Below are 22,782 nucleotides of genomic sequence, written 5' to 3'. Positions count from 1 at the left end.
CAAGTGAAACCAGTCAATGTTAGCCTATGGAAGAAAAGTGAGTTATCAGCTTTTGGGTAAGCACTCTACTGGCAGAGTTAAGGTCCTGGGCATAGACTCAGGGGCCATCCTGGGTCAGGTAGGTACAGTTGGTACACCCTCAGCGGCAAAGGGGCTGCCGGGTGCAGAGGTATTTAGGCCCAATGTTATCCAATGAGAGGTAGGGGGCCTTTGGTTGGTGGCTGCTGGCAAGCAGGCCACACTGCTGTGGGAGCTGGGCTCCTGGTCACTTGCTCAGGGCAAATGGGGAAGTAGGTTAAGACCAAGGTTGCACTACCAGGGGCACTCGGACGGCTAGGTTCAGGGTGCTTTTGAGCCGTCGGGCGCTCAATGTTATTCAAAGGAGATCTTGGAAAGTGAACAAAGGCTGCATGCCCGGGGACGGAGATTCTTCAGGAGCGACCAACACTTCGAGAGGTAAGCTGGGATCTTGGAGGACAGGTAGGCACCCAAGAGTTGGGCACAGGGGGCCATGGGGCGCCGGGTGCAGGGCGTCAGGAAATCTTACCCTCTGCAGGTCGCGGTTGGAAGGGTCCCTTGCTGTGAGACTGCAGGCGTCGTCTGGGTCGTTGAGGCGGGTCCTTGGGCACTGGATTCCAGGTCAGAATCGCCGGGGGGACATCCTCAGGGTCGTTGTCCACTCAGGCACAGGTGGGTGCAGAGTGTGCTGGATTTGCTGTTCCTGGCTGGCACCAGGGATATTGCTGTTTGAGCAGAACCACTGCTCATGGGAGTCCCAGTCTATAAGAGGTTCAAGGTAGGCAGGTCCTCCGGGGTGTTCAATGTTGCTGACCTTAGGAGTCCCCGGGATTTAGCAGGAGCAGGTTCAAGGATCAACAGGCCTGTAGGGCTGGGGCCAAGTCAGTTGGTGTCATCCTCTTGTTAGCAGCTGTACAGCGGGTCTTCTTCTTCTTGATCTTCTTTCGTTTTCGAATCGGGATCTGAGGAAGGAAGGTTCAGGGTGCCCCTAAATACTAAATTTAGGGGCGTTACAGGTAGGGCAGGGGCAGGGACCAATAGGTCACTGTCCTGGGGTGAGTGCACCCCCTATCCTGTTCCTTTCCTGTGGGAGGGGTGCAGGAGCCTATATCTGACAGGGCTGGGTTCCCCATCTTCAAGATGGCCAGAGCCCGGAGTTGTGCTTCACCTCGCCTCTCCCACCTGAGGGTTGGAGTTGGCACAGACTGGCACACCCCCTTTCCTCACTGAGGGTTTCCCGCGAGTCTTCCCGCCAGAGTGGAGGTCAGAACTGATGGGGGCCAGTTGCTGAGTACAGCAAGTGGTCTGGAGAGGCTCATAAAGGTGGCATGCCTTTGAAGCTTCCCCTTGCCCATCCTGGGGGAGGAGATCTAGCACCTCGCCCAGGATGTGCATTGTTGCAGGCCCAGGAGAGCGGAGGGGGCTCTCCACCCAGGGGTCCAACAACATGTCTGCTTTGTGGCAGCCTAGGCAGCCTCTCAGACAAGACGTGGATTGTAAGTTAGGTTTCAGGGGGCATCTCTAAGATGCCTTCTGTATTGCATTTCACATTAAATACCACACTGGCATCAGTGTGGGTTTAATGTGATGAGAAGTTTGATACCAAACTTCTCAGTCTTCAGTGTAGCCATTATGGTGCTGTGGAGTTCGTAATGACAACCTCCCAGAACCATACACTCTTAATGGCATCACTGCACTTACAGGGCCCAGGAACGGCCCTGGGTACTGTAGGGGCACAGGTCTCATGCACCCGTGCCCTCACCTCTGGCATATGTGAATGCATTTTACTAACCACCTTGCGATCCCAGCTTTGAAGATGGGGTTGCCTTTATGAGCTGGGGAGAAGGCTACAAAAAGTTGTTTTGTCTTTCGAAAAGGCTTAGTTCTGTCAATGTAATAAAGCTGGGCTCTTATAACATCTAGTGTGTGAAGAGCTCTTTCTGTCTGGGTTTGGAAAAAACACACCGGTAACTCAACTGATTGGTTAAGATGAAAAGCAGAGATGACTTTGGGAAGGAATTTTGGATTTGTTCCGAGAACCACTTTATTAGGATTTATTTGTAAAAATGGTTCTTGTAAAGTTAAAACCTGGATCTCACTTACCCTTCTAAGAGGTAATTACAACAAGGAAAGCTACTTTCCATGTGAGGAACTGAAGCTCACATTTATGTAGAGGTTCAAATGGGGTACCCATGAGCCTGGTAAGAACAATGTTTAAATTCCACACTGGCGAGGGTGGTAGTCTGGGAGGAATTATTCTTTTAAGTCTCTCCATAAAGGCCTTAATTGCAGGTACTGTAAATAATGACAAGTGTTGTCTGTTTTGTAAATAAGCTGCAAGTGCGGCTAGATGTAACCGTATGGATGAATATGCTAGATTACATCTTTGTAAGTGTAACAAATTGCAAATGATGTCCTGGATTGAAGCATCCAGCAGAGCAGTGTTCTTGTTATTTCAGTAGATGACACATCTTTTCCATTTAGCTGCATAGCAAGCTCAAGTAGTAGGGCGTCTGGCTTCTTTAATGATGTTCATGCAGTCCGGCGGAAGGTTAAGATAACCGAACTCTAGGACTTCAGGAGCCAGATCGCTAGATTCAGTTGACCTGGATCGGGGTGCCTTATCTCTCCATGGTTCTGCGTTAGCAATGTTGGGGAGAGGCATACTTTTTGGTGTGGAACTACTGAGATTTCCAGTAGTGTTGTGAACCACGGTTGGCGTGCCCATGTGGGAGCCACCAGGATCATTTTGAGAGACTGTTGTCTGAGCTTGCGTACTACTAGGGGAATCAGTGGGAGTGGCGGAAAAGTGTACGCAAATCTGCCTGACCAGTTCATCCATATCGCATTGCCTTTGGACAACGAGTGTGGAAACCTGGCGGCGAAGGTTGGGCATTTTGCATTTGCATGTGTGGCAAACAGATCTATGTCTGATTGACCCCACATTTAGAACAATGGTTGAAGAACTTGGGGATGTAGTTCCCATTTGTGGATCTGCTGTGTCTATCGACTTAGCAGATCCACAATCTGATTGTGAACTCCTGGAAAATGTTCTGCCAGAAGGTATATGTTTTGTGGAATGGCCCATCTCCAAATGTTTTGTGCGAGCTGGGACAGCTGCAAAGAATCTGTGCCTCCTTGTTTCTGAATGTAATACATGGCTGTCATGTTGTCCGTCCGGACTAGGACAGTTTGTGCTGTAGATGTACTTGGAATGAATTCTAGGTGATTGATCTGGAACACTTTTTGTTGAGTGGTCCATTTTCTTTGAATTGTGTGGTTTAGGAGATGGGCTCCCTAGCCGGTGAGTGACGGATCTGCTGTTAGTACTATCTGTGGAACTGGCTCTAGGAACGGCCGTCCTTTGGACAGGCTTTTTATGTTCCACCACTGCAGAGAGCGATGTGTGCGGCTGTCCACCAACACCAGATCTGTAAGTTGTCCTTGAGTCTGGTTCCACTGACGTGCTAGGCATTCTTGTAAGGGGCGCATCTGAAGTCTTGCATGAGGAACGATAAAGATGCAAGAGGCCATCATTCCTATGAGCTGCATGAATACCCTTGCTGGGAGGGAATGCGGTGGTTGAAATCTGCTTATTAGTGTTTGCATACTGGCTATCTTGGCTGGATTGGGATATGCCAGAGCTCTGGAAGTGTCCAGTGTAGCCCCTAGATACTGATGTATGTGGGAGGGCTGAAGATTTGACTTGCAGTAGTTTACTGTGAATCCCAAGTTGTGAAGCAGCTGGATGGTTTGATGAGTGTGATGAACACACTGGTTGTATGATTTGGCTTTTATTAACCAGTTGCCGAGATATGAAAAGACATGGATCTGTTGTCTTCTTAAATCTGCTGCTACTACCGCAAGGCAATTTGTGAACACTCTGGGTGCGGTGGTTACCATGAATGGAAGGACTTTGAACGGACAGTGTTGCCCATCCACTATGAACCTTAGATTCTCCCAGTGGGCAGGGTGTATGGGAATGTGGAAGTAGGCGTCCTTGAGATCTAGTGTGGCAAGGAAGTCGCCTTGTTGAAGTAGTGAAAGGGCCTGTTGGAGGGTGATGATATGAACATGATCTGACTGTATATAGAGATTGAGGGGTCTGTGGTCGAGTATTGCCTTAGAGTCCTGTCATTTCTGGGGATTAGGAAATAAAGCGAGTAAACCCCTGTTCCTTGATGTTGTATTGGAACTAGTTCTATTGCCTGATTTTGAGGCAGTGAGAGTACCTCGTTTTAAGAGCGTGAGGTGGTCCGTGGACATTGGACGCTGTTTGGGTGGTATAGGGGGTGGGGTTGCTGTAAGTTCCAGGCAGTAACCCTAATGTATAATTTGTCTTACCCAGTCGTTTTCATCGAAGTTTGCCTTTCTTATTGCAATCACTTCATTAAGGAGAGTTTGTGTTGTCTGTTGTGATGAAATTCAAGACAGGTAGGAACTGTGAGAGTCTCCCTCCGACCAGAGTGAAAGGGTCTAGAGGGAGTGGGGGGAAGTCACTGTTTATTAGTGGGGGAGGCACGATTGTTGTTACCTCGGCCTCAGCCCTTGATGTTATTTCCTCTGTATCCACCTCTAAAATATCCTCTGCTGGGGGATGTTTGCGTGGTGTTTTTCTCCAGCGCCAAGACGCCTCTGCAATCGAGCGCTATATAAAACCCCTACTTACTTACAAGTGGAGTGGGATATACTTGAGTGGAGTGTGGTAGACAGGAGTGAAGTGGAGTGGGTTAGATTTGGGGAGAGTAGAGTGTGGTGGAGTGGGGAAGTGTGGAGTGGAGTAGTTTGGGTGGACTGGAGTGTGGTACATTGTGGTAGACTGGAGAGTGGTAGAATGGAGAGGAGAGGGGTAGGTTATAGTGGAGAGAAGTTGGATGGATTGCAATATAGTTTGAAATGGAGTGAGATCAACTGGAATGGAGTGGGGTAAATTGGAATGAGATAAGTTGGATTGGTGTACATTGGAGAGGGTGGATTGGAGTACATTGGAGTGGGGTGGGTAGATTGGAGTGGGATAGATCTTAGAGGTGTGGTGGAGAGGGGTACATTGGTCAGAGTGGGTAGACTGGGGTGGGGTAGATTGGAGTGGGTTAAATTGGAGAGGAAAGATTGCGGTAGCCTGAAATAAAGTCGAGTGGGGTACATTGGTGGGGAGTGGGATAGATTGGAGTTGTGTGGTGTAGACTGGAGTGGCATAGATTGGAGTGGGGTAAGTGGTGTGGAGTGAAGTGAGTGGCATAGATTGGAGTAGCATGGAATCAATTGGTGTGGAGTGTTGTAGATTGTCTTAGAGTGGAGGGACATAGTGGAGTGCTATGTCATAGAGCAAAGTGTCGGGGTTTGGCGTGGCATACAATGGAAAGAAGTGGAGTGGCATAGTGAGGAGTATGCATGGTGTGCTAGCACAATGCCATTACAGATAACACATTTTCAATTGAAATGACCACTGAATGTGCACTGAAATATGGTTTTACCGCACACAAACGATATGTGCAAATGTCTAGTGCACTGATATGTTTTGATCGGATTCTAATATTTGTTTCCACCACAATTCAGAAGTACAGAAAAAATGTGCTAATTTTGTACTAGTTCTGATATAGTCTGAATCATGAGCACAGTTAATCTTTGTTGTTGTTGCAATGTCATCCTGTACCATGGGCTCCCTCCAACTATTTTGCTGACTATTACTGATAGTAACTGACTGACTGACTGACCCTGGGCTCTGCCTAGCCAGGTCTAGGGCCAGTACCATGCTGAGAGAGACACTAAGAATACAGTGAAAACACCTACATACACTTGGGTACAGTATGGCTTATGGTACCCCTGTGATTGGCATGAACTCCCCTATGAGTCTTTAGTAGATATTAGGGCAGGGGATAGGGCATAGCAAGTTAGAGGCCACCAGCCCTTTCTGCCCTTGCATGTGTGCACTGCCAAAGTCTGGGGTCAGTTTAAAATCAGCCCTAGGTTGCAAGACTGCTTTTATAATGTAAATTGTGCCCAAACTAGACTTTGGTGCTTGGGGCACTTAAACATTGATAAACTACAATGTTTGGGCATATTAGGTACCCCCAGGGTCTTCCCTAGGTATCCTAGGGGTGGGGTGGTGGCAGGCATTTATAAGGAGGACTCTTATAAAAATGAGTCTTATATGAAGTAAAATTGCACACTTCGCTCACCACGTTGTGATTAAGGACTTCCAAAAAATCGACTTTTGTGCTAAGAGCACTGTGAAATGAGCATCTGCAATATTTTCTTTACATATTCAGAACCCCTAAAGTCTCCCCTGGGTGTTCTGAAGTTATAAGCAGGGTTCTTATGAAAGATACTTTTGTAAGCCCTTGTGTAGGAAAAATTGCCGCAGTCATTTTTCCCATTGCAAATCCCCTGCCACATTGGTTAACATGGCAAGAAGTTATTAACTAATAATTCCTGCAAGGAGAATAATAAAAATGCCATTCAAAGACTTCCTAGAATGGTGTTCATAAATCCAACAATACAGTATTGTTACATTTCTCCTTAATTGTACAGAAAATATTTTATAAGACTTTCTTGTCTGTAAGCCAAAAGTCGGCCTTCCAGTGGTCTATCCTGATTGGTCAGAGTTAAATGGAGTAGCCAGGCTCCTTTGATGAGGTGATACATTGCCCCGGGGTTAGCCAGCTCTTCTGGGAGGGCAGAGTTCTGCTACATTGAAATGCCTGAGCAAGGGAAGGCCCGTAAACAATATTCTTCAATGGAAGGAGGCAGGCAGAAGAATGGAAGGAGACAGGTAGAAGAAACCAGTTTAATTTACAACCTCCTCTTTGAACCCAGCCAGATGTCACGATTAAGGCAGAAATTCCGAGATGTAAAGGGAGGAAACAAATGTAGATTAAGCCAACTTGTAGGCTGGTTTAGTTAGCTCTTCTCTCTCTACTGAAAATTCTGACAGATTGAATTTTGGAGAAATAGTGCTTTCTGGGAGACCATTCGCCACACTTTGGAGGAAGTGGTCATGCTCAGGGGTGTTGCCCTTCACCTCGTTGGACAGGAGTGCCCTTTTGCTTGAACCTAGAGAACACTGAATAAGCATCTGAGAGGGGCAGAGCCTCTTAGAGCTGCTGCTTGAAACTCAAGAAAGAAGAAGGGTCCATGCTGAGAAGTTTGAATTGCACCAACTAGGCCTTACGCTCTGAAGACTGTGCATGCTGGACAATAAAGAACTACAGCTCTGTGGGCTATCTTACATCAAGAGGAATAAAGAGTGGGCTCCCTGCAAGCTACAGGTTAACAGTGCTAACCCTGCATCAACTCCACCAAGAGTCCCCTGCCTGGAATGCATCCAGTGGACATTTAAGGGTGCTGTTTGATTGCCTTGTGGGAATTGTGGCCCAACCGTTCAAGGCCCATCTTGGCGATTCCAGATCCTTGGATTGTGTTTTGGACACTATGGACCTGCAAGAGGAACTTCAGGAAGGAGTTCCTCACTAAATGCGACCTGCGGGATGAGGCTGCACGACATCTGGAGAGAAATCCTCCAGAAACATTTTTAAATGTGAAGGTAAAATCTTAACCATGCCCTCCCGCTTAGTCTACGGTCGGCCTCAAACTTTGACTTTGTAGTTGTCAGAGGCAATCAAATGTCCAAAAATGGCACAATCAGTTTCTAAATCATACTATGGTTCTCTACAGTGGATTCTTTTCATTTCGGTGTCATTTTAAAGATAAAAATATTTCCTATTTCTGTATACTGCTGCTGGATTTTTATTGTGTCTTGTCTCTTAATTATTTACTGAATTGGTGTTTTTAAATGCTTTAAATAACTGTTTTTGAAGTTAAGCCTGCCTGCTCGCAGCTAAGCTACCGAGGGTTGAGCATGAGAACAATTTTCTAAGACCTATTCTGAGCCCTTTATTATGTTAGTGGTATCATTTTGCCAGTGGTAAATGCATATCTGTCATTCAAATACTCCACTTTCCAACAGCTGTGTTCTAGAAAAAAGCATCAAACACGCTCTCTTCTTACATGGGTACTTAGCAGGATTGTTCAAATTTTCTCACTTAGAAGTCAGCGTAAGAAAAACAAACAACAAGCTCCCTGGAAGAGAAAGCTTGAAACATGACCTCCATCTTTGAATGCACAGCAAATGTGACAAGATAAGAACAAGATTCAAGGGTGTGTTTACAGAAAGCAAGTTTGTGAAAGAATACAGTAAACAAGGTTTGGACAGAGAGAGGGACAAACTCAAGGTGTGCAGCCTTAAGGATAGAAAGACAGAAAATGTGAATTACAAACTACAAAGCCAATGGTACACAAAAGGCGGAATGCATTCCTAGGTCAGCTTTCTGAATGTTCCAAAGGTGTATTTAGCAAACCAGACAGCCGCAATGTCTGGTAGTCTTCAAATAAAAAAATGGGGGACAGAGTCAAGTCAGACAGATGGGGAATTGTGTCAAGTCAGGCAAATCTGGAATCTTATCATGTAGGACAGAAATGGGCCTAATACTGTACTAACACATTAGGTAAGAAGGTCATGCATGTTAAGACGATGGCAGGCAATCCAAGAAATGACACTTACCATGAAGCTCAATCAGTTCCTCCAAGCTAGGGAAGATAGCTGGCAACTCAGTGTCCGTGAACCAGACATTCAGCATGGGTTGGTAGAAGACCTCAAGAAGCACCTTCAGCATACGCACATGGGCATGCTCTGTGATGAAGAGCTCTGCAAGAGAAGCCAGAAGAGAAGGTTGAGAAGCTGATTAGAGGCATAAACTGGGACCTGCTGCAGGTGAACACGGCATGTCACAGAAAAGTATGCTTAGAATTCCAACAGGGTACACAATCATTGCCAGTGAATCTATATAAATGTTTATAGATACCAATTAAAAATGCTAAGACCCAGAGCTAGGTCATTGCTGAACTACAAGCGAGAAATGTAAGGAGGGAAGAGCGAGTCCTCTTCTTAAGGAGTGACTATTACTTAAAGGAGGAGCTCAAGGTAAGTAGCATGGACAACATTCACCGATAGGAAACCGGTTATTTACTTGCAACAATAGCTTTGAGTTTGATTTTGCTCTAGGTTCAAATGCTGTGCATTATTCTACCTAAAATGTCTTTCTCATGGGCGTCAACCATAAGTTATTTCTCTCTATGAACATCCAACTTGCCTAGCACCTACATCAGCAGGGGGGAGAGAGAGTCACTTATTTGATAGTTTTATAGAGCGCAAACCAGACCCGTGAGGGTATCAGAGCGCTTTACAGGCTTGATGGGGAGGGATACAAATCCTTAGGATGGGAGGGATCACATTGGGAGAGCAAAGCATACATTGTAAGGGAAGAGCATGCAGTCTTAAATCCAAGCTACGTGTGGGATAAAATTAAAGCAAGGAAGATACAAAATACAAGGGGGATGCATTATACAGTAGGTGCACGCCGTCAAAGGTGCAAGGTACATGTGGGATAAAAAATTAAAGCAGATACAAATTAAAACAGGTAGGTATAATCTACACACAGTCTCAGCTCTTGAGGGATGCCCCGGAGTGCAGAAAAATGTGTCATCCGTGGAGGTCGTGGATAATGCCGAGGAGGAGGTTGGAACAAGTAGATGAGGTGATTGAAACGTATTCGTTAGAGGAGGTATTTTCCCATGAGGAAGGTTTTGGTCTCCTTCTTAAATGGTGCCAAGGACGGAAGTCTTCTGATGGAGGGAGGAAGAGAGTTCCAGATTCTTGGTGCGGCCCCAGAGATGTAGGTTTTTTTCTTCCGGAAGCGTGCTGGTTGCAGCAGCAGGTCTTTGGCAGATCAGGAGTTTCTGGCTCCTCCGGATATCAGGAGTTTTTGTGCGAGAAATGTAGGGGAATTAAGAGTATAGAGCTTTGTGAGTAATGCAGGCTAATTTAAATTGTATTCTGGCCTCTAGGGGAAGCCAGTTCAGAGCTTTGAGGTGGGGAGAGATGTGGTCAAATTTTCTTGAGCCCGTTAGGATTCTAGCGGTGGTGTTGAGGCAGGCTTTCAATGGGGCCAGAGAGTTCTTGGGAAGCCCTGCAAGAGTAGAGCATCCATATTCAAGTCTGGAAATGACTAGGGCCTGGGTTGCCGTTTTAAGGTCGGAGCCATCGAGGAAGGGTTTTAGGTTTCTTAGGTAGCTCAGGTGGAATCTAGCCATTTTGGCCATAGAGTTTATATGACCTTGCATATTCAGGTTGCCGTCAAGGGTTATACCAAGGGATTTCGCAGAGTCAACAATGGTAGGAGGGCAGTTTAGTGCCGTGATGGTCTTGATCCATTCCTGGATGTCTGGATTGGGTTTGGGAGGGGAGAGCAGAAGAAATTCGGTTTTATTTGTAATGAGTTTCAGCTGGTTGGCAGTGAGCCAATGGACTGTCAGTTTTAGGGCCTCGTTTAGGGAGAGAATGTCCTCAGGGAAGAGATTTTTATGTAGACCTGAGGATCGTCGGCGTACATAAGGTAGGAGATGTTGGCGGCACGAAGCACCTCAGTGAGAGGTTCAAGGTAAAGTTTGAAGAGGGTGGGGGAGAGGGTTGATCCTTGGGAGACTTCAACAGAAACCAGAGAGGGGGCGGATAGAGCACCGTTAATGAGGATTCTCTGTGAGCGGATTTGGAGGAAGGATCTAAATCATTCAAGGACGGTGCCATTCAATCCCATCCTGAGTTTGAGGCGTTCTAGGAGAATTTCATGGTTCACCGTATCAAAGGCGGAGGAGAGGTCTAGAAGGATTAGTAGACCGGTTTTGCCTAGGTCTAGGACTTGGAGGGCGTCATCCACAATGTGGAGGAGGGGGTTTCCGTGCTATGCCCAGGTCTGAAGCCAGATTGTAAGTCATCTAGCGGGTGAAAGTTTTTGATGTGTAGGTTTAGCTGCTGTTGCACACAAACTCACAAGGCGCTGCCAGTTTCTTGTGGTTGAGGTTCTTGGTGTTCCCTAACCCATCGTTTGGGAATCACAGGTTGAGGTGTCCATGATTTATGGGTGCTGGGCAGGAGGAAGGGGATGGTGTGGCGATCAGACCAATCACAAGGATCAATGGAGAGTTTGACCTCTGAATCCTTGGCAATGATCCAGTTTAGGGTGGCACCTTTCGAATGAGTAGGGAGGGAGCAGGCTTGGGTAAGGGCTTGGTCGGCCAAGAAGTCTCTGATGGCATTGACCCGAGGGTCCTTAGGATCGTTCCAATGCAAGTTAAAATCACCAAGGAAAATATTAGAGTTTGGGGACACCTTGTGTGTGATGATTTTCATGAGGAGGTCCGTGAAGGTGTCGTTCTTGTCTGGGGGGTGGTAAAAAAATGAAGTTTGCACAGCTGTGAGGTATTGTTGGAGATGGCGAGTGCGAGGTATTCGCAGGAGTCCGTGGGGTCTACCGGCAGTTCCGTAACAAGGAGGTTGGAGCGGTAGATACAAGCAATGCCATACCCTTTTTTCTTGGAGGGCCGGTCCATCCTTATGATATTTTAGTCGGGGGGACTAAGAGGTCAAGGTAGGGCGATGAGGAATCCTTGAGCCACGATTCAGTCAAGATCGCGAGGTCCGATTTATGACTCCGGATGAGGTCGGCGATATCAGATGCATACTTTCAGCTGACCGGCAGTTTATAAGGAGGCCGGCTAGGGAGGGGTAGGAGGGGGTGTCGAAGGTAGAAGCGGAGGTGGGAACTTTAGCTAAGTTGCTTTTGACCCCCCCTCTGATGCGGAAGGTTGCAGATCTGTTAGGGTTGGTTGCAACCGTGCAGATAGAGTGTTCTCCCCTCAGGTCTAAAGGGCATGGGGATGTCAGGGCCGAGTTGTAGCTACTGAGGAGGTCAGCCACCTCTTCCTCTGTGAATTCTAAGGGATTAGACGTGCCAGGGGTAGGTTTGTAGGAGTGGAGGAGGGCAAGAATTTCCTCCTCCGAGAGGTGGCAGGATTGCTTACGAGGGCACAAGTGTCTCAGGGATAGTGGTGGAGGGTGGAGGAGGGGCATTGTGAGGGGGATGTGGGTCGCATTCTGTCAGAGCCATTAATTAGAGAAGGAGACTTCAGTGATGTGAAGGAGGTGCTTAAGGTCCAGACTCGATTTGTGGATGCTCAACGTTAACACGGAGGATCTGAGGTGGAGAATATCAATCTCTCTAAAAAAGGTATGTTGTGGTAGCCCGGGGTCCCATTGCCAGGGAGCTGTTCTGATGGTATGTGCAGGTAGCCTAGAGGTGGGTTTTAGCGGTCTGGGGGCTGGTAGGAGGCGAGCTCTTGGGATGGAGTGAGGGGGGGCTAGGTCGATCCGCCTCCCTATGGGAGGGGCTAGCGAGACCAGAGTTCAGGGTCAAATAAGGCATTTCCATATCAGTGTTGTGAACCCTAGTGGGTGTTACAGTAGGCCGGTAGCAGGAGGTTAAGGGTTTAGGGAAGCTTCTGGTGGCATATCCTGGAATCATGATGACGGGGCTGGGTTGACATGTGAGGTGGGTCCTAGGGGGAGTTTAGGAGTCGATGGAGCTGGGATCCCTAGGAGGTCTAGGTTCTGTGGTAAGGGTGCGCAGTGGATGGCATGCGTGGGTGACAGGACCAGGTCGCCCAATGACTAGGTCACTGGCAGGAGTGGTTGGTGAGGGGCCAGGTATACTTGCTGGAGTGGGCACGAGGAGGAGTGGTGGGAGCGTGAACTGAGAAGGGTTGTGAACATGTTTTTTAAGAAGGGTGAAGAGGTCCGCAAATTTGATGAGGTTTTTGTGAGGCCCTTAAATCAGGATAGTGCAGGTATTGTATAAGGTGATGGTGAGGTCTGCACGAAGATTTGCAGACGGAGTAATTGTGAGTTTTTTTCCGTGAGGGATGTTCCTTGTTTCTTGCACTTTGAGGAAGCTCGAGAAGGCATTACGCCAGTGAGACGTTTTCCTGTAATGGAAGATGAGGTCGTTGATGACAGTGCCCTGGGATACGCAGAGCCGATGGTCAGATATCAGTGGAACCGGATGACTATTCTGGATGGAGTGTTAAAAGGTTTTGGAGGCACATTTGGAGGGTAGATAACGGTGTAGTAATTGGCTCCCGTGGAGGTCAAGCGTGGCTCAGCCATGCTGGGGAGAGTGAAGATGTTGCAGCCCCAGTGATCGGTTTGTGTGGCGAGATGAATCTGCAGGTCTGCCCTATAATCAAGGTTTGCCTACGGAAAGGTGCTACTGTGACAAGATGGCCTGCCTTAGATGGTAGCGAGAAGCAGAGTGCAAGGGCAGGTGTGGTCGGTCCACTTTCACTAGCTAAGAATAGTGCAAGTGGGTATTCAGAGCAGTTGGAAGTTGAAAAGGCTGTAGAATAAAAGCCCATGTTCAGATGGCCACTGAAAAAAACCTTTTTCTATTTTAGTAGGGGCTTCTGGCATAGTCCTCTTTCTGTTGTTGTATGGGCTTCTGGCTTAGTCCTCTTTCCGTTGTTATAGGGGCTTCTGTCTTAGTCCTCTTTCTGTTGTTGTAGGTGGCTTCTGGCTTAGTCCCCTTTCTGTTGTTGTAGGTTGAGTCTGGCTTAGTCCTCTTTCTATTGTTGTGGGAAGGTTCTGGTTTAGTCCCCTTTCTGTTTCAGTGGAATCAAGGGAGCAGTCCTCTCATTTAATATGAGGGTGAGGACCAGTACCCTTTCACACGCTAAGAATATGGTAATTTAGGATAAATTCAATTATGAAATTCCAGCAGACTCACTATGAGTAGAAAAGCAGTTTAGAGGACCTTCACACAAGCAACCTCCGACCCAGGGTGTCTACAAGTAGTGAATTACAAGTGGTTGAGTCCACCCAGATAAACTGAAGAATATGGCGAAGCGCTCACCGCTTGCTAGAATCTGGCGTTAGCTGCGCTCACCATTAGTAAGAGGCAGGCAGTCAGCTGTTAATACAGGAACAGGCGAGCCGGTTCTTCAATCGGGCGCCGTGAGGGCATAATGTCAGAAACGGCGGGCAGGGGCGAGCTCAGCCACCGGACGCAGACAGCCGGCTTCAGCTCTGCTTCACCTTGTTAATCTACAGGAAGTTCAAGTTGTAAAATGATTGTGATAGGTAAGTAATCTGTTTCTTTAGCAGCATAACTCTTCTAGTGTCACATGTTGAAGACTCACCTGTTTAAAGTCTTAAGTATTCTGATTCGGAAAAACTGAGTGCGGTTCTTAAATTTGCAAAGAATCTTTGGAACCAGTCAAATCAGAGTTATGGCATAGATGGACTTCAGCTGCCCTGATGAGTGTGAACACTTCTCCCTTTGAACTTCAGCAGCCCTATCTGCTTTCGTAAACGTGAAACTTGGGATTATCACGAATCTCAAACATGCCCCAAGCTGGTGTTCCCCACTGACTGAAGATAAGATTCAGCTATCTATTGTCCAGTTGTCATTTGTGAGACTCCTCGATTTGACGACTCAGAACATCCACATAAACATTTCGAAGCCCTGGGACATGTTTTGCAGAAAGTTACACTGTGCACTATGGCCCAGAACTCAGCGATTCGCAAGACAGGTGTTTTGTGGCACCCTGCTTGAGGATGTAGTATACTGCTGTAGTGTTGTCTGCCCAGATCAACAACAGTGATCCTTCACTCGAAAAAGAAAGGTTTTGCAGGAAAGTCTTACCGCTGAGTTCCAAAAGACCAGTTTGAGACTTTTTGATTCCAACAAAGGTCTTTTTCCATTCACAAACAGATCATTCATGTGTGTTCCGCATCCAATCAGAGAGGCATATGTACCAGAATGAACTTCTGGTCTGAACCAATGACTGAACCTTCAGTAGGTTTTCTCTTTTTTTAGCCACCAAAGTAATTATTTCTCATACATAAACAGTGTAAGCTTTTCTTGTAAGTGACATATTATACAACACTGGGGAACTAAAAGGATAAAGAATGACATGCATTCCAGAAGCACCTTCAACTGCCTGCCAGTAACCGGGTCTCAATTTTGGAAATGCCATTCTACTTCTTGAAGCTTTATAGCTCTTTCTGTTGTTGGAAAAACCTTCCTGGTACTGGTTTTGGTTCTTGTCTGCAGAAAAACTGCAGACTTTGCTAACACAAGTAGATTTTTCATATTTAGAGCGAGTTCTGGCTTTCAAAGAAGAGATATTGCCATTTGAACCACTTCTATGGCTTGTGAAAGGGAAGGAGCATTGATTAGACAGTTATATATACAGAGATAAACTGACAGAGTTAAGTGTCTTAGCTAGTTTACCACCGGGGTCTTGCATTTGAGTAAACTATTTTGGTACTGATTTCAGGCCAAAAGAGAGCGCTTTAAATTGGTAATGAACTCCAGCCATACTGACAGCAGGAACCTTCTGTGATTTGGATGAGTGAGTATGCTGAAATATGAATCTTCTAGGTCTAACAATGATAGGAGATCACCTTCTAGATGAATGGACGAATCTCCTGTAACATGGCCATTCTGAAGTTTCGCTTTATTACTATTAGTTTAATGTTTCTAAATTCAACATAGGACTTCAAAAAAGAGAAAATCTGGGGTGAAATCCCTTCAGGCTTTGGTGCTGAGGTAAATATTGTATAGCTTCTCTGTTGAACAATACTTCTACTTCTTCTTTGAGATTATTTGAGATTTTTGTGAACCTTCTATTTAGTGGGTGATCTTGGTATTTGGATAAACTCCAAAGTGTGACTCTTAATAATGTCAAAATCTATTTGTCTATAGTAATATCCTGCTGTGCTTGATGGAATGTTGAATTATTTATCCTACAGGCATGGATCGGTGAGACAGGACCCTGTTTAAGTCAGGCTTTATTGTTGGCATCTTGGCTTGACGACAGACTACCTTTGCGCCTTTGATTTGATTAACTGGGATCTGTCTGGCGGAAATCTTGCCCAAGCCAGAATTTCCTTATAGACAACAACTATTATACTGATATCTTGTAAGGTCGCCTCTTTGGTACCCTGAAAACCACCTGTTGTAAATGACCCCTAGCGATATTAGGGTGTCAATATCTCCCGCAAATAACTCTCTGGCATCAACACATTATTTTCCCAAAAATATTAGACCCATCAAAGGCATGTCAATGACACGGGTCTGGACTTCCAGACTGAGGGACGTGCTCCTTTGCCAGCCATATTGATCCATCACTGCAACAATATCTATCTGCTTAAATCCTACTGTGGTGGGATCCATAGTTGCATCAAAGCAGATGCCATCTCACCTTCTTTCAAACTGATATAGACCTGGAGTTTATCCCCATAAGACCACTTATCGATGAAGATGGTAATCTCATGCAATAACCAACAATCGTAGCTTTAAAGTATTGCAGAAACCTTTGCAACCAAAATGATGTTTGAATCCAATACATTGATTCTCATGCCCATAGAATTCCGCTTTTTACACTCCCTGTCAGGAGTTGCCATGCAAGGAGTAGTGGAGCTCCTTGATCTCCGAGGCAGCAGATGAGATCATGGAGGCCAATTTGACCTGATTTAGGAAACAGGCAGGTGAAACTTCAGATGCCTTGTACTTTTGATCTACTTTACAGCTGCTGAAAGAGATGGTAGCTGGATGCTTCATAGTAAGAACACCTTTCTCCCAAATGGTAACTAGAATAGATATTGCTCTATGAATCTTCTTGGATTTTGTTTAAAATCAAAAAGTAAACACAATGTTTTGGATGTTTTAACTGGAAGGATACAATAATGTGACATTCTTTTATTTAGTGTGTGAAATCTTCTAATATCATCGGTAGGACAATCTTTCTTCTCTGGTCTACAACTTAGGTCATCTGGGATGACATACATCCCACTCTGGCTCACTCGGGTACCCATGGACAGCATATTCATTCATTAGTAGCATTTTCTGGGAATTGGCTGTTTGAGTCAGGATCAGAGCCAGGAGGTGGTGGTGGCTGAAGCACAGTAAGCAGACAGAGGCTTCTCTGCAGGCATCAGTATTTCACAATCAGAAAGTGATCAATTTCTGGGTACCATTGGAAAAAGTTGTGGTGGTTGGGAACCGAAAATCTAAACTAATGAAAGCACAAACGATCCTGAAACAGAAGGATTAGGAAGCCTACTATACATCTTAAATCATGGCTTTTAAAGAAGCAACATATTTAATGTTTGTCACCATTGCAAGGTTATCAAGGAGCTGTCATCAAAGTTGTGACGACTGAAAGTCTCTAGACCGCTTCATACTCCTCATCTGAATTTATTGTCACATATTCAATTTTTAAGTCTCTACGAGTGAGAGTTGCCCTTGATCGTACAAAATGTTCTTGTGAACCTCCTTGTTTTTTCTTTTCTTCAGAGAACAATGGTTCAAAAATTGAAGGAGGTCTCTGTTCCGGAGAATGCCTTACTCTTCTTTCCAACCCTGAAGATAAATATTGTAAAAGTCTATTCAGGGAAAGAGAAGTATAGCAGATAACAAAAAAGTACTATAGAAGAAACTGGAAAATGGCAACAGCTGACCATTTCATTATCACAGTCTATTAAGTGGCAATGGATCCGCGAACAACTGGGATCTCATCAAGAATGAATGGGACAGTGTCCACAATTACATGATGACAAAGTTGTAAATGTCATCGTCAACAGAGCATTAGAAAACTCAATATGGATTCATCAACAGTCAACGGAGGAGCTGAAATCTGAAAAATGACCTCCTAATCCAAGTGAAGCATTTATTTCCAGATTTAGTTTCGACGGCGAACAAATTAATCTATTTATTGACAGAAGCAGGAAAATTCTTCCTAGGCACAGAAAAAGTCTGCAGAATAGATGATTCCATAGACTGAAGTGGTGCATTTTCCTTTGAGCCAGTGCCAAAGATCTTATGAGTACTCACAACTAATAATGCCGTCTCTGGCACAGAAAACGGTGTCCTTGTAGTCTTCTATGTTGACCCATCAGTGCATCGCAGATGATCTCAGTGATGGGCAAACCTTTGACTTCTTGACAGGATTCTTTGTCTTGCAGCGGCAAGATCCTTCACAGAAGGACCCGAGGATGAAAGCTCCACAACATTTCTTGCAATGGTCTGAAACTCTAAAGGCGGATTACTTTTACACTGCCTGGAAATGATTGGATAAGCCTTCCCAAGGTCTTGCAGAAGAACTAAAGCTTTCATTTTCCACACTTGATATAGCTCAAACAAATTCTCTGGGAGATTGGTCAGGCAGGGCATCTAGCAAGAAAAAAAACGCCAAAGGAATAACCAAAAGAGGAAAATCTTACTTACCCAATATCTGTTCACAGCATGTAGGGCTGTAGATACACTGCATACTGCTGCCACCTAGTGTTGTGTTCTGAAGTTTTGAAGTAGTTTTTCTTCAAAGAAGTCTTTTGGGTCACAAGGTATACTGTAACTCCTCCCTTAGCTGTGCTCACCAACTCCATGTTAGATTGTTTTTCGCACAGAGGGGAGGAGTATCATGGAGTAGAAAGAGTGTGCTACACAGATGTACGCGAAAGTAGCTAAGTAGTAAAGAAAAGAGGTCTGTAACCAGTCACACACTTCCAGGAAAAAGGGTGGGGGCATGAGAATCTACAGCAGTGAACTCAACAAACGGGATGCTTACAGGGTAAGTAATATTTCCATTCATAGCATGTGTTGCTGTAGATACACATGCTCTGCATAGACTGCAAAGCAGTACCATTTTACAAGTGGTGGGTAGTGTGTGAATGATGCAGAAGTCTGAAATAGAGCCCTTAGGACAGTCTGGCCAGCCATACCTGTTCCCGAGTAAGGACATCCACACAGTAGTGTTTGGTGACCATGTGTGGAGTTGACCAGGTGGCTGCTTTACAGATGTCAGTTAGGGCAACGTTCTCTTCGAAGGCAATAGTGTTCGTTTTTTTACAGGTAGTGTGCCCTGGATGAAAGGAGGATTTTTGGCTTTGTTATAGCAGGTCTGAATGCATTAAATTGTCCATCAAGCAATACCTGCTCTAGATACTGGCTGACCCTCGTAATGCTTTGTGAAGGCCACAAAGAGCTGGTTTGACCTGTTCAAAGACTTAGGCCTGTCAATGTAATAGATGAGAGCATTTAATGTTTAGGGTGCTGTAGGAAGCTGGCCCTGCATATACTATACCAAAGTGAGGTATAGTGTGCACAGAGTCCAGTGGAACCCCAAAGGCAGGCAGGGGTAAAGTTAGATAGAACCTTACTCTCTCTTTGTGGTAGTGTGGTTGAGCAGTAAGGCTTTATCAGAGGACAGTGTTAAGCATTTGTTGTACTCACTCAGTCAGCAAATGAATTAGAACACTCAAAGACTGAACTTCAGACCAATTGTTTTTGTATAAAAAAATATTTTAGTTATTTTATTTCTAGAACCAAGCAAGTCTGGCACAGGTAAGCAATAAGTACTTTACAGTAGTAATGCAATTGAAACACCTTTTTAATAATTATTTTATATGCACTTTGGTTTGATTTACAGTATGGATGCAGAGAAATGCAATACTTGGTAAATGCAGTACATAGTCTTGAACAGGCTTTTTAGTATAATAGCAGGTGAGTAACTTTTGAGATTACCAAGCTTACACAAGAGTAGTATACTTAGATACTACTCTGGGCATTTCCTGCAAACAGGGGAAATATATTGTTTGTTAGAGTGTGCAATTTTAAAGAACTTCCTTAGTTTCTCAAACTCCACACTAAGAAACTTTTCACAGAAAAACAGTCAATGTTATCCTATGGTGGAAAATATTGCTATAGGTTATGAGGTAAGTATTTGGTTGTGGGAGTTGGTATTCTGGGGTTGGGCTCAGGGTCAGTAATGCACTCTTGTTACACCCTCAGCGGCACGAAGGCGGCCGGTGCAGAGTGCTGAGACTCAATGTTATCCAATGGGGGAATAGGGGGCATCCCTTTGGTGGCTGCGGAATAGCAGGCCACTTGGTTGTGGGAGCAAAGCTCTAGGACTTTAGCTCAGGGCAAATGGGGGAACAAAGTAGCACCAAAGGTGCACACTCAGCAACACTAGTGCGGCAGTGTGCTGTTTCGACGTCAGACGCCCTGTTGTTTTCAATAGAGAACCTCTGGTTTGTAATGACAGTGCAGGTTTGGGGACGTAGGTCTTCTGGGTGCGACCACCACTTTGAGAGGTAAGTTGGGAAGGTAGGGGTTGGTTAGGCAACATCGGTTTGGGCACACAAGGCTGTGATGCGTCGGGTGCAGGGGTGCCTTTTGGGGTCGGATCTTCATACCAGCTCCTGGACGAGGTTAGGGGGCCTTCTGGATTAAGACAGCAGGTGTTGGCTTGAGGCAGGTCAGGGGTCGCTGGGGTGACCTCCTCGTGGTGTTTGCCCAATCGAGCTCAGGCCGTGGACGGCGGGTGCAGAGTGGTGCGGATTTGTGGTTTCCGGCCAAGGCCAGAGGTTGCAGATGAACAAATCCGGTGTTCACGGAAGGAAAGTCTTTGTGAATGAAGGCAGGCAGGTCCTCCGGGGTTTCCGAAGTTGCTGGCTGCAGGACACACCAGGATTTTGAAGGAGCAGGTTTGAGGTGGAGACAGGCCGGTAGGGCTGGCGCCAAGTCAGTGGGCTTCTTCTCTTGTTAGCTGCTGGACGGCAGTTCAGTCCTTCTAAATTCTTCTTGTAGTTTCTTCTTGTCTGAGGAAGGTACAGGTAGGTAAAAGGCAGGGACCAATGGGTCCCTTCCCTGGGGTGGGTACACGCCTAACTATGCCACCATCCAGTGGGAGGGGGCATGAACAGGAAGCAAATGAGAGGCAATACTAGTTGGTAGCAGGTAGAGAAATGCAATACTTATGAAACAGTAACACAAACAATAGTCGTATTATTGTAGTCTTTGCTGATCTTCATTGCAGGTCACAGTGCCCTGGGTACCTGTGGTACCACTTACCAGGGGCTGACCTGTGGCCAGAGATGCCAATTGGGTTTTAGGCTTCAATGCAGGTTTAGAGAAAGAACATAGGTCCTGGGTACCTGATGAGCAGGAGCCCAGGGCACACTCAAAGTACATCAGCAATTCAGCAAAAAGTGGGGGCAACCATGCAGAAAGATGGCACTTTTTCACAGGTATTATCTACTTTAACCTCTGCTATACCTCTGGGGATCCACTGGACCCTGTATACACTATACCGTACTTTGGTCTAATATATATAGAGCCAGTTTCCTACATAGTACATGTTTTTCCTCCATAGGATAACATACTCAACCCAGTAATTGCACTGTCCATTTTTGAAAACTGCAAAAGTTCATATTTTAAAAAAGTACTTCCCCGGTTACGATGAACCTGGTATTTAAATTCATATAAAAGTATGAGCAATTTGTATAAATTGGTGTCAGATTTCTTTATCGAGTGTGTGTCTCAGTTACTGCCTTTGCTTGTGTAATAAATGCTTAGAACTACCCGCTGATAGGCCTAACTGCACGCACAAATTACCACAATAGAGAGTTTTTGGGTTGTCATTTGTGCCTCTAAATCCTTTGGGGTTTGCCAGGACTCTTTACACAGTGTACCTCTTTTTGGTCCAGTATATAAAGAGCCAGCTTCCTACATCCCCATGCGGTGGCAAGTCACTGATAGTTGCAGATGTTTGAAATAAGGTTCTCAGTACGGCTTCTCCTACATGGGCCTATTGGCGTGCAATGACATTCACACAGTAGTGTTTGGTAAATATGAGTGGCATGGAACAAGTAGCTGCTTTACAAATGTCAGCTTTGAAAATGTCACCTAAGAAAGCAAAAGAATCACTCTTCTTCCTGGTAGAATGTGCCCATTGGGGGACCGGTAAGGTCCTATTGGCTTTAGCATAACACATTTGAATGCATTTAACTACATAGCAATACCCGCTTCGGATATAGTGTGTGCCTGCCTCTGTTTGGAAAAAGCTACAAACAATTGTTGAGTTTTTCTGAAAGATTTACTTCTGTCAATGTAGTATAATAATTCTCTCAACCTATAAAGTGTGAAGCGCTCTTTCCGCTAACGAAGCTGGATTGGGAAAGAAAACTGGCAGTTCAAAGGTCTGATTGCTATGAAAAAGAGAACTTCAGGCAAAAACTTTGTTCTGATGCACCTGAAAGAACGGCTCTTGTAAAGTGAGTGCTTGTATTTCACTAATAATTCTCAGCAAGATGATGGCCATGTGAAAGGCTACCTTCCATGAAAGGTAATACAGTGGACAGGAATGTAAGGATTCTAAAGGGGGACCAATGAGCCTAGTTAGCACCAAGTTGAGGTTCCAAAGTGGAGCAGTTGGTGATCTTGGAGGTATTAAGCTTTTCAAATGTTGTATGTAAGCTTTGAAAACTGGTATTCTAGTGAACGGTTGTAGGAAAGTTCCCCTTTTTGACATGGTCACCCCCATTTTTTGCTTGGTATTTGATGCAACTTTGACTGAAGTGCACTGGGTTCCTGCTAACCATGTCCCCCGTAACAGTAAACTTTCTCAAAAGCAAGGTCATTGTGCAATTGTTCCACAACTGGCAATACCTTTAGCACCCCTGTAAGTCCCTAGAAATGATACCCCTGGTACCTAGGGCATGGGTACTAAAGAGGGTGCCTGAGGGCTGCAGCATGAATTGTGCCACCCTAAGGGACCCCTCACCAAACACAAGCAGACTGCCATTGCAGGATGCGTGAAATGGTGCAGACAAAAGTGAAAATGGCGCACCCCATATATGCCATGTCCCCAGACACTGCATGAAATATATGTAAGTCACCCATACAGCAGGCCTTACAACCCTAAGGCAGGGTGTATTATATTACATGTGTTGTTCTATATGCATGTGCAGATAGGGCCCTGTGCTGCCTATTTCAATTACTAGATGGTACAAGTGAAAAGAGAAGCCCT

General features: G+C 45.5%; 1 protein-coding gene across 7 annotated transcripts in view; it reads right to left on the bottom strand.

Annotated features, from left to right (window-relative positions):
* The window catches only part of ARHGEF1 (Rho guanine nucleotide exchange factor 1), a 520,185-nt gene that overhangs the window by 90,274 nt on the left and 407,129 nt on the right, over positions 1–22,782 (bottom strand). For all 7 annotated transcript variants that reach the window (XM_086933027.1, XM_086933031.1, XM_086933029.1 and 4 more), the window contains one exon: positions 8,579–8,722. In XM_086933027.1, coding sequence (XP_086789153.1) covers positions 8,579–8,722 — 144 coding nt within the window. The remainder of the gene's footprint in view (positions 1–8,578; positions 8,723–22,782) is intronic.

The sequence above is a fragment of the Lissotriton vulgaris genome, chromosome 7, assembly GCF_964263255.1.
Source record: "Lissotriton vulgaris chromosome 7, aLisVul1.2, whole genome shotgun sequence".
In the NCBI taxonomy this organism is placed as follows: Eukaryota; Metazoa; Chordata; class Amphibia; order Caudata; family Salamandridae; genus Lissotriton; species Lissotriton vulgaris.
This window is presented reverse-complemented; position numbering and strand designations above follow the sequence as displayed.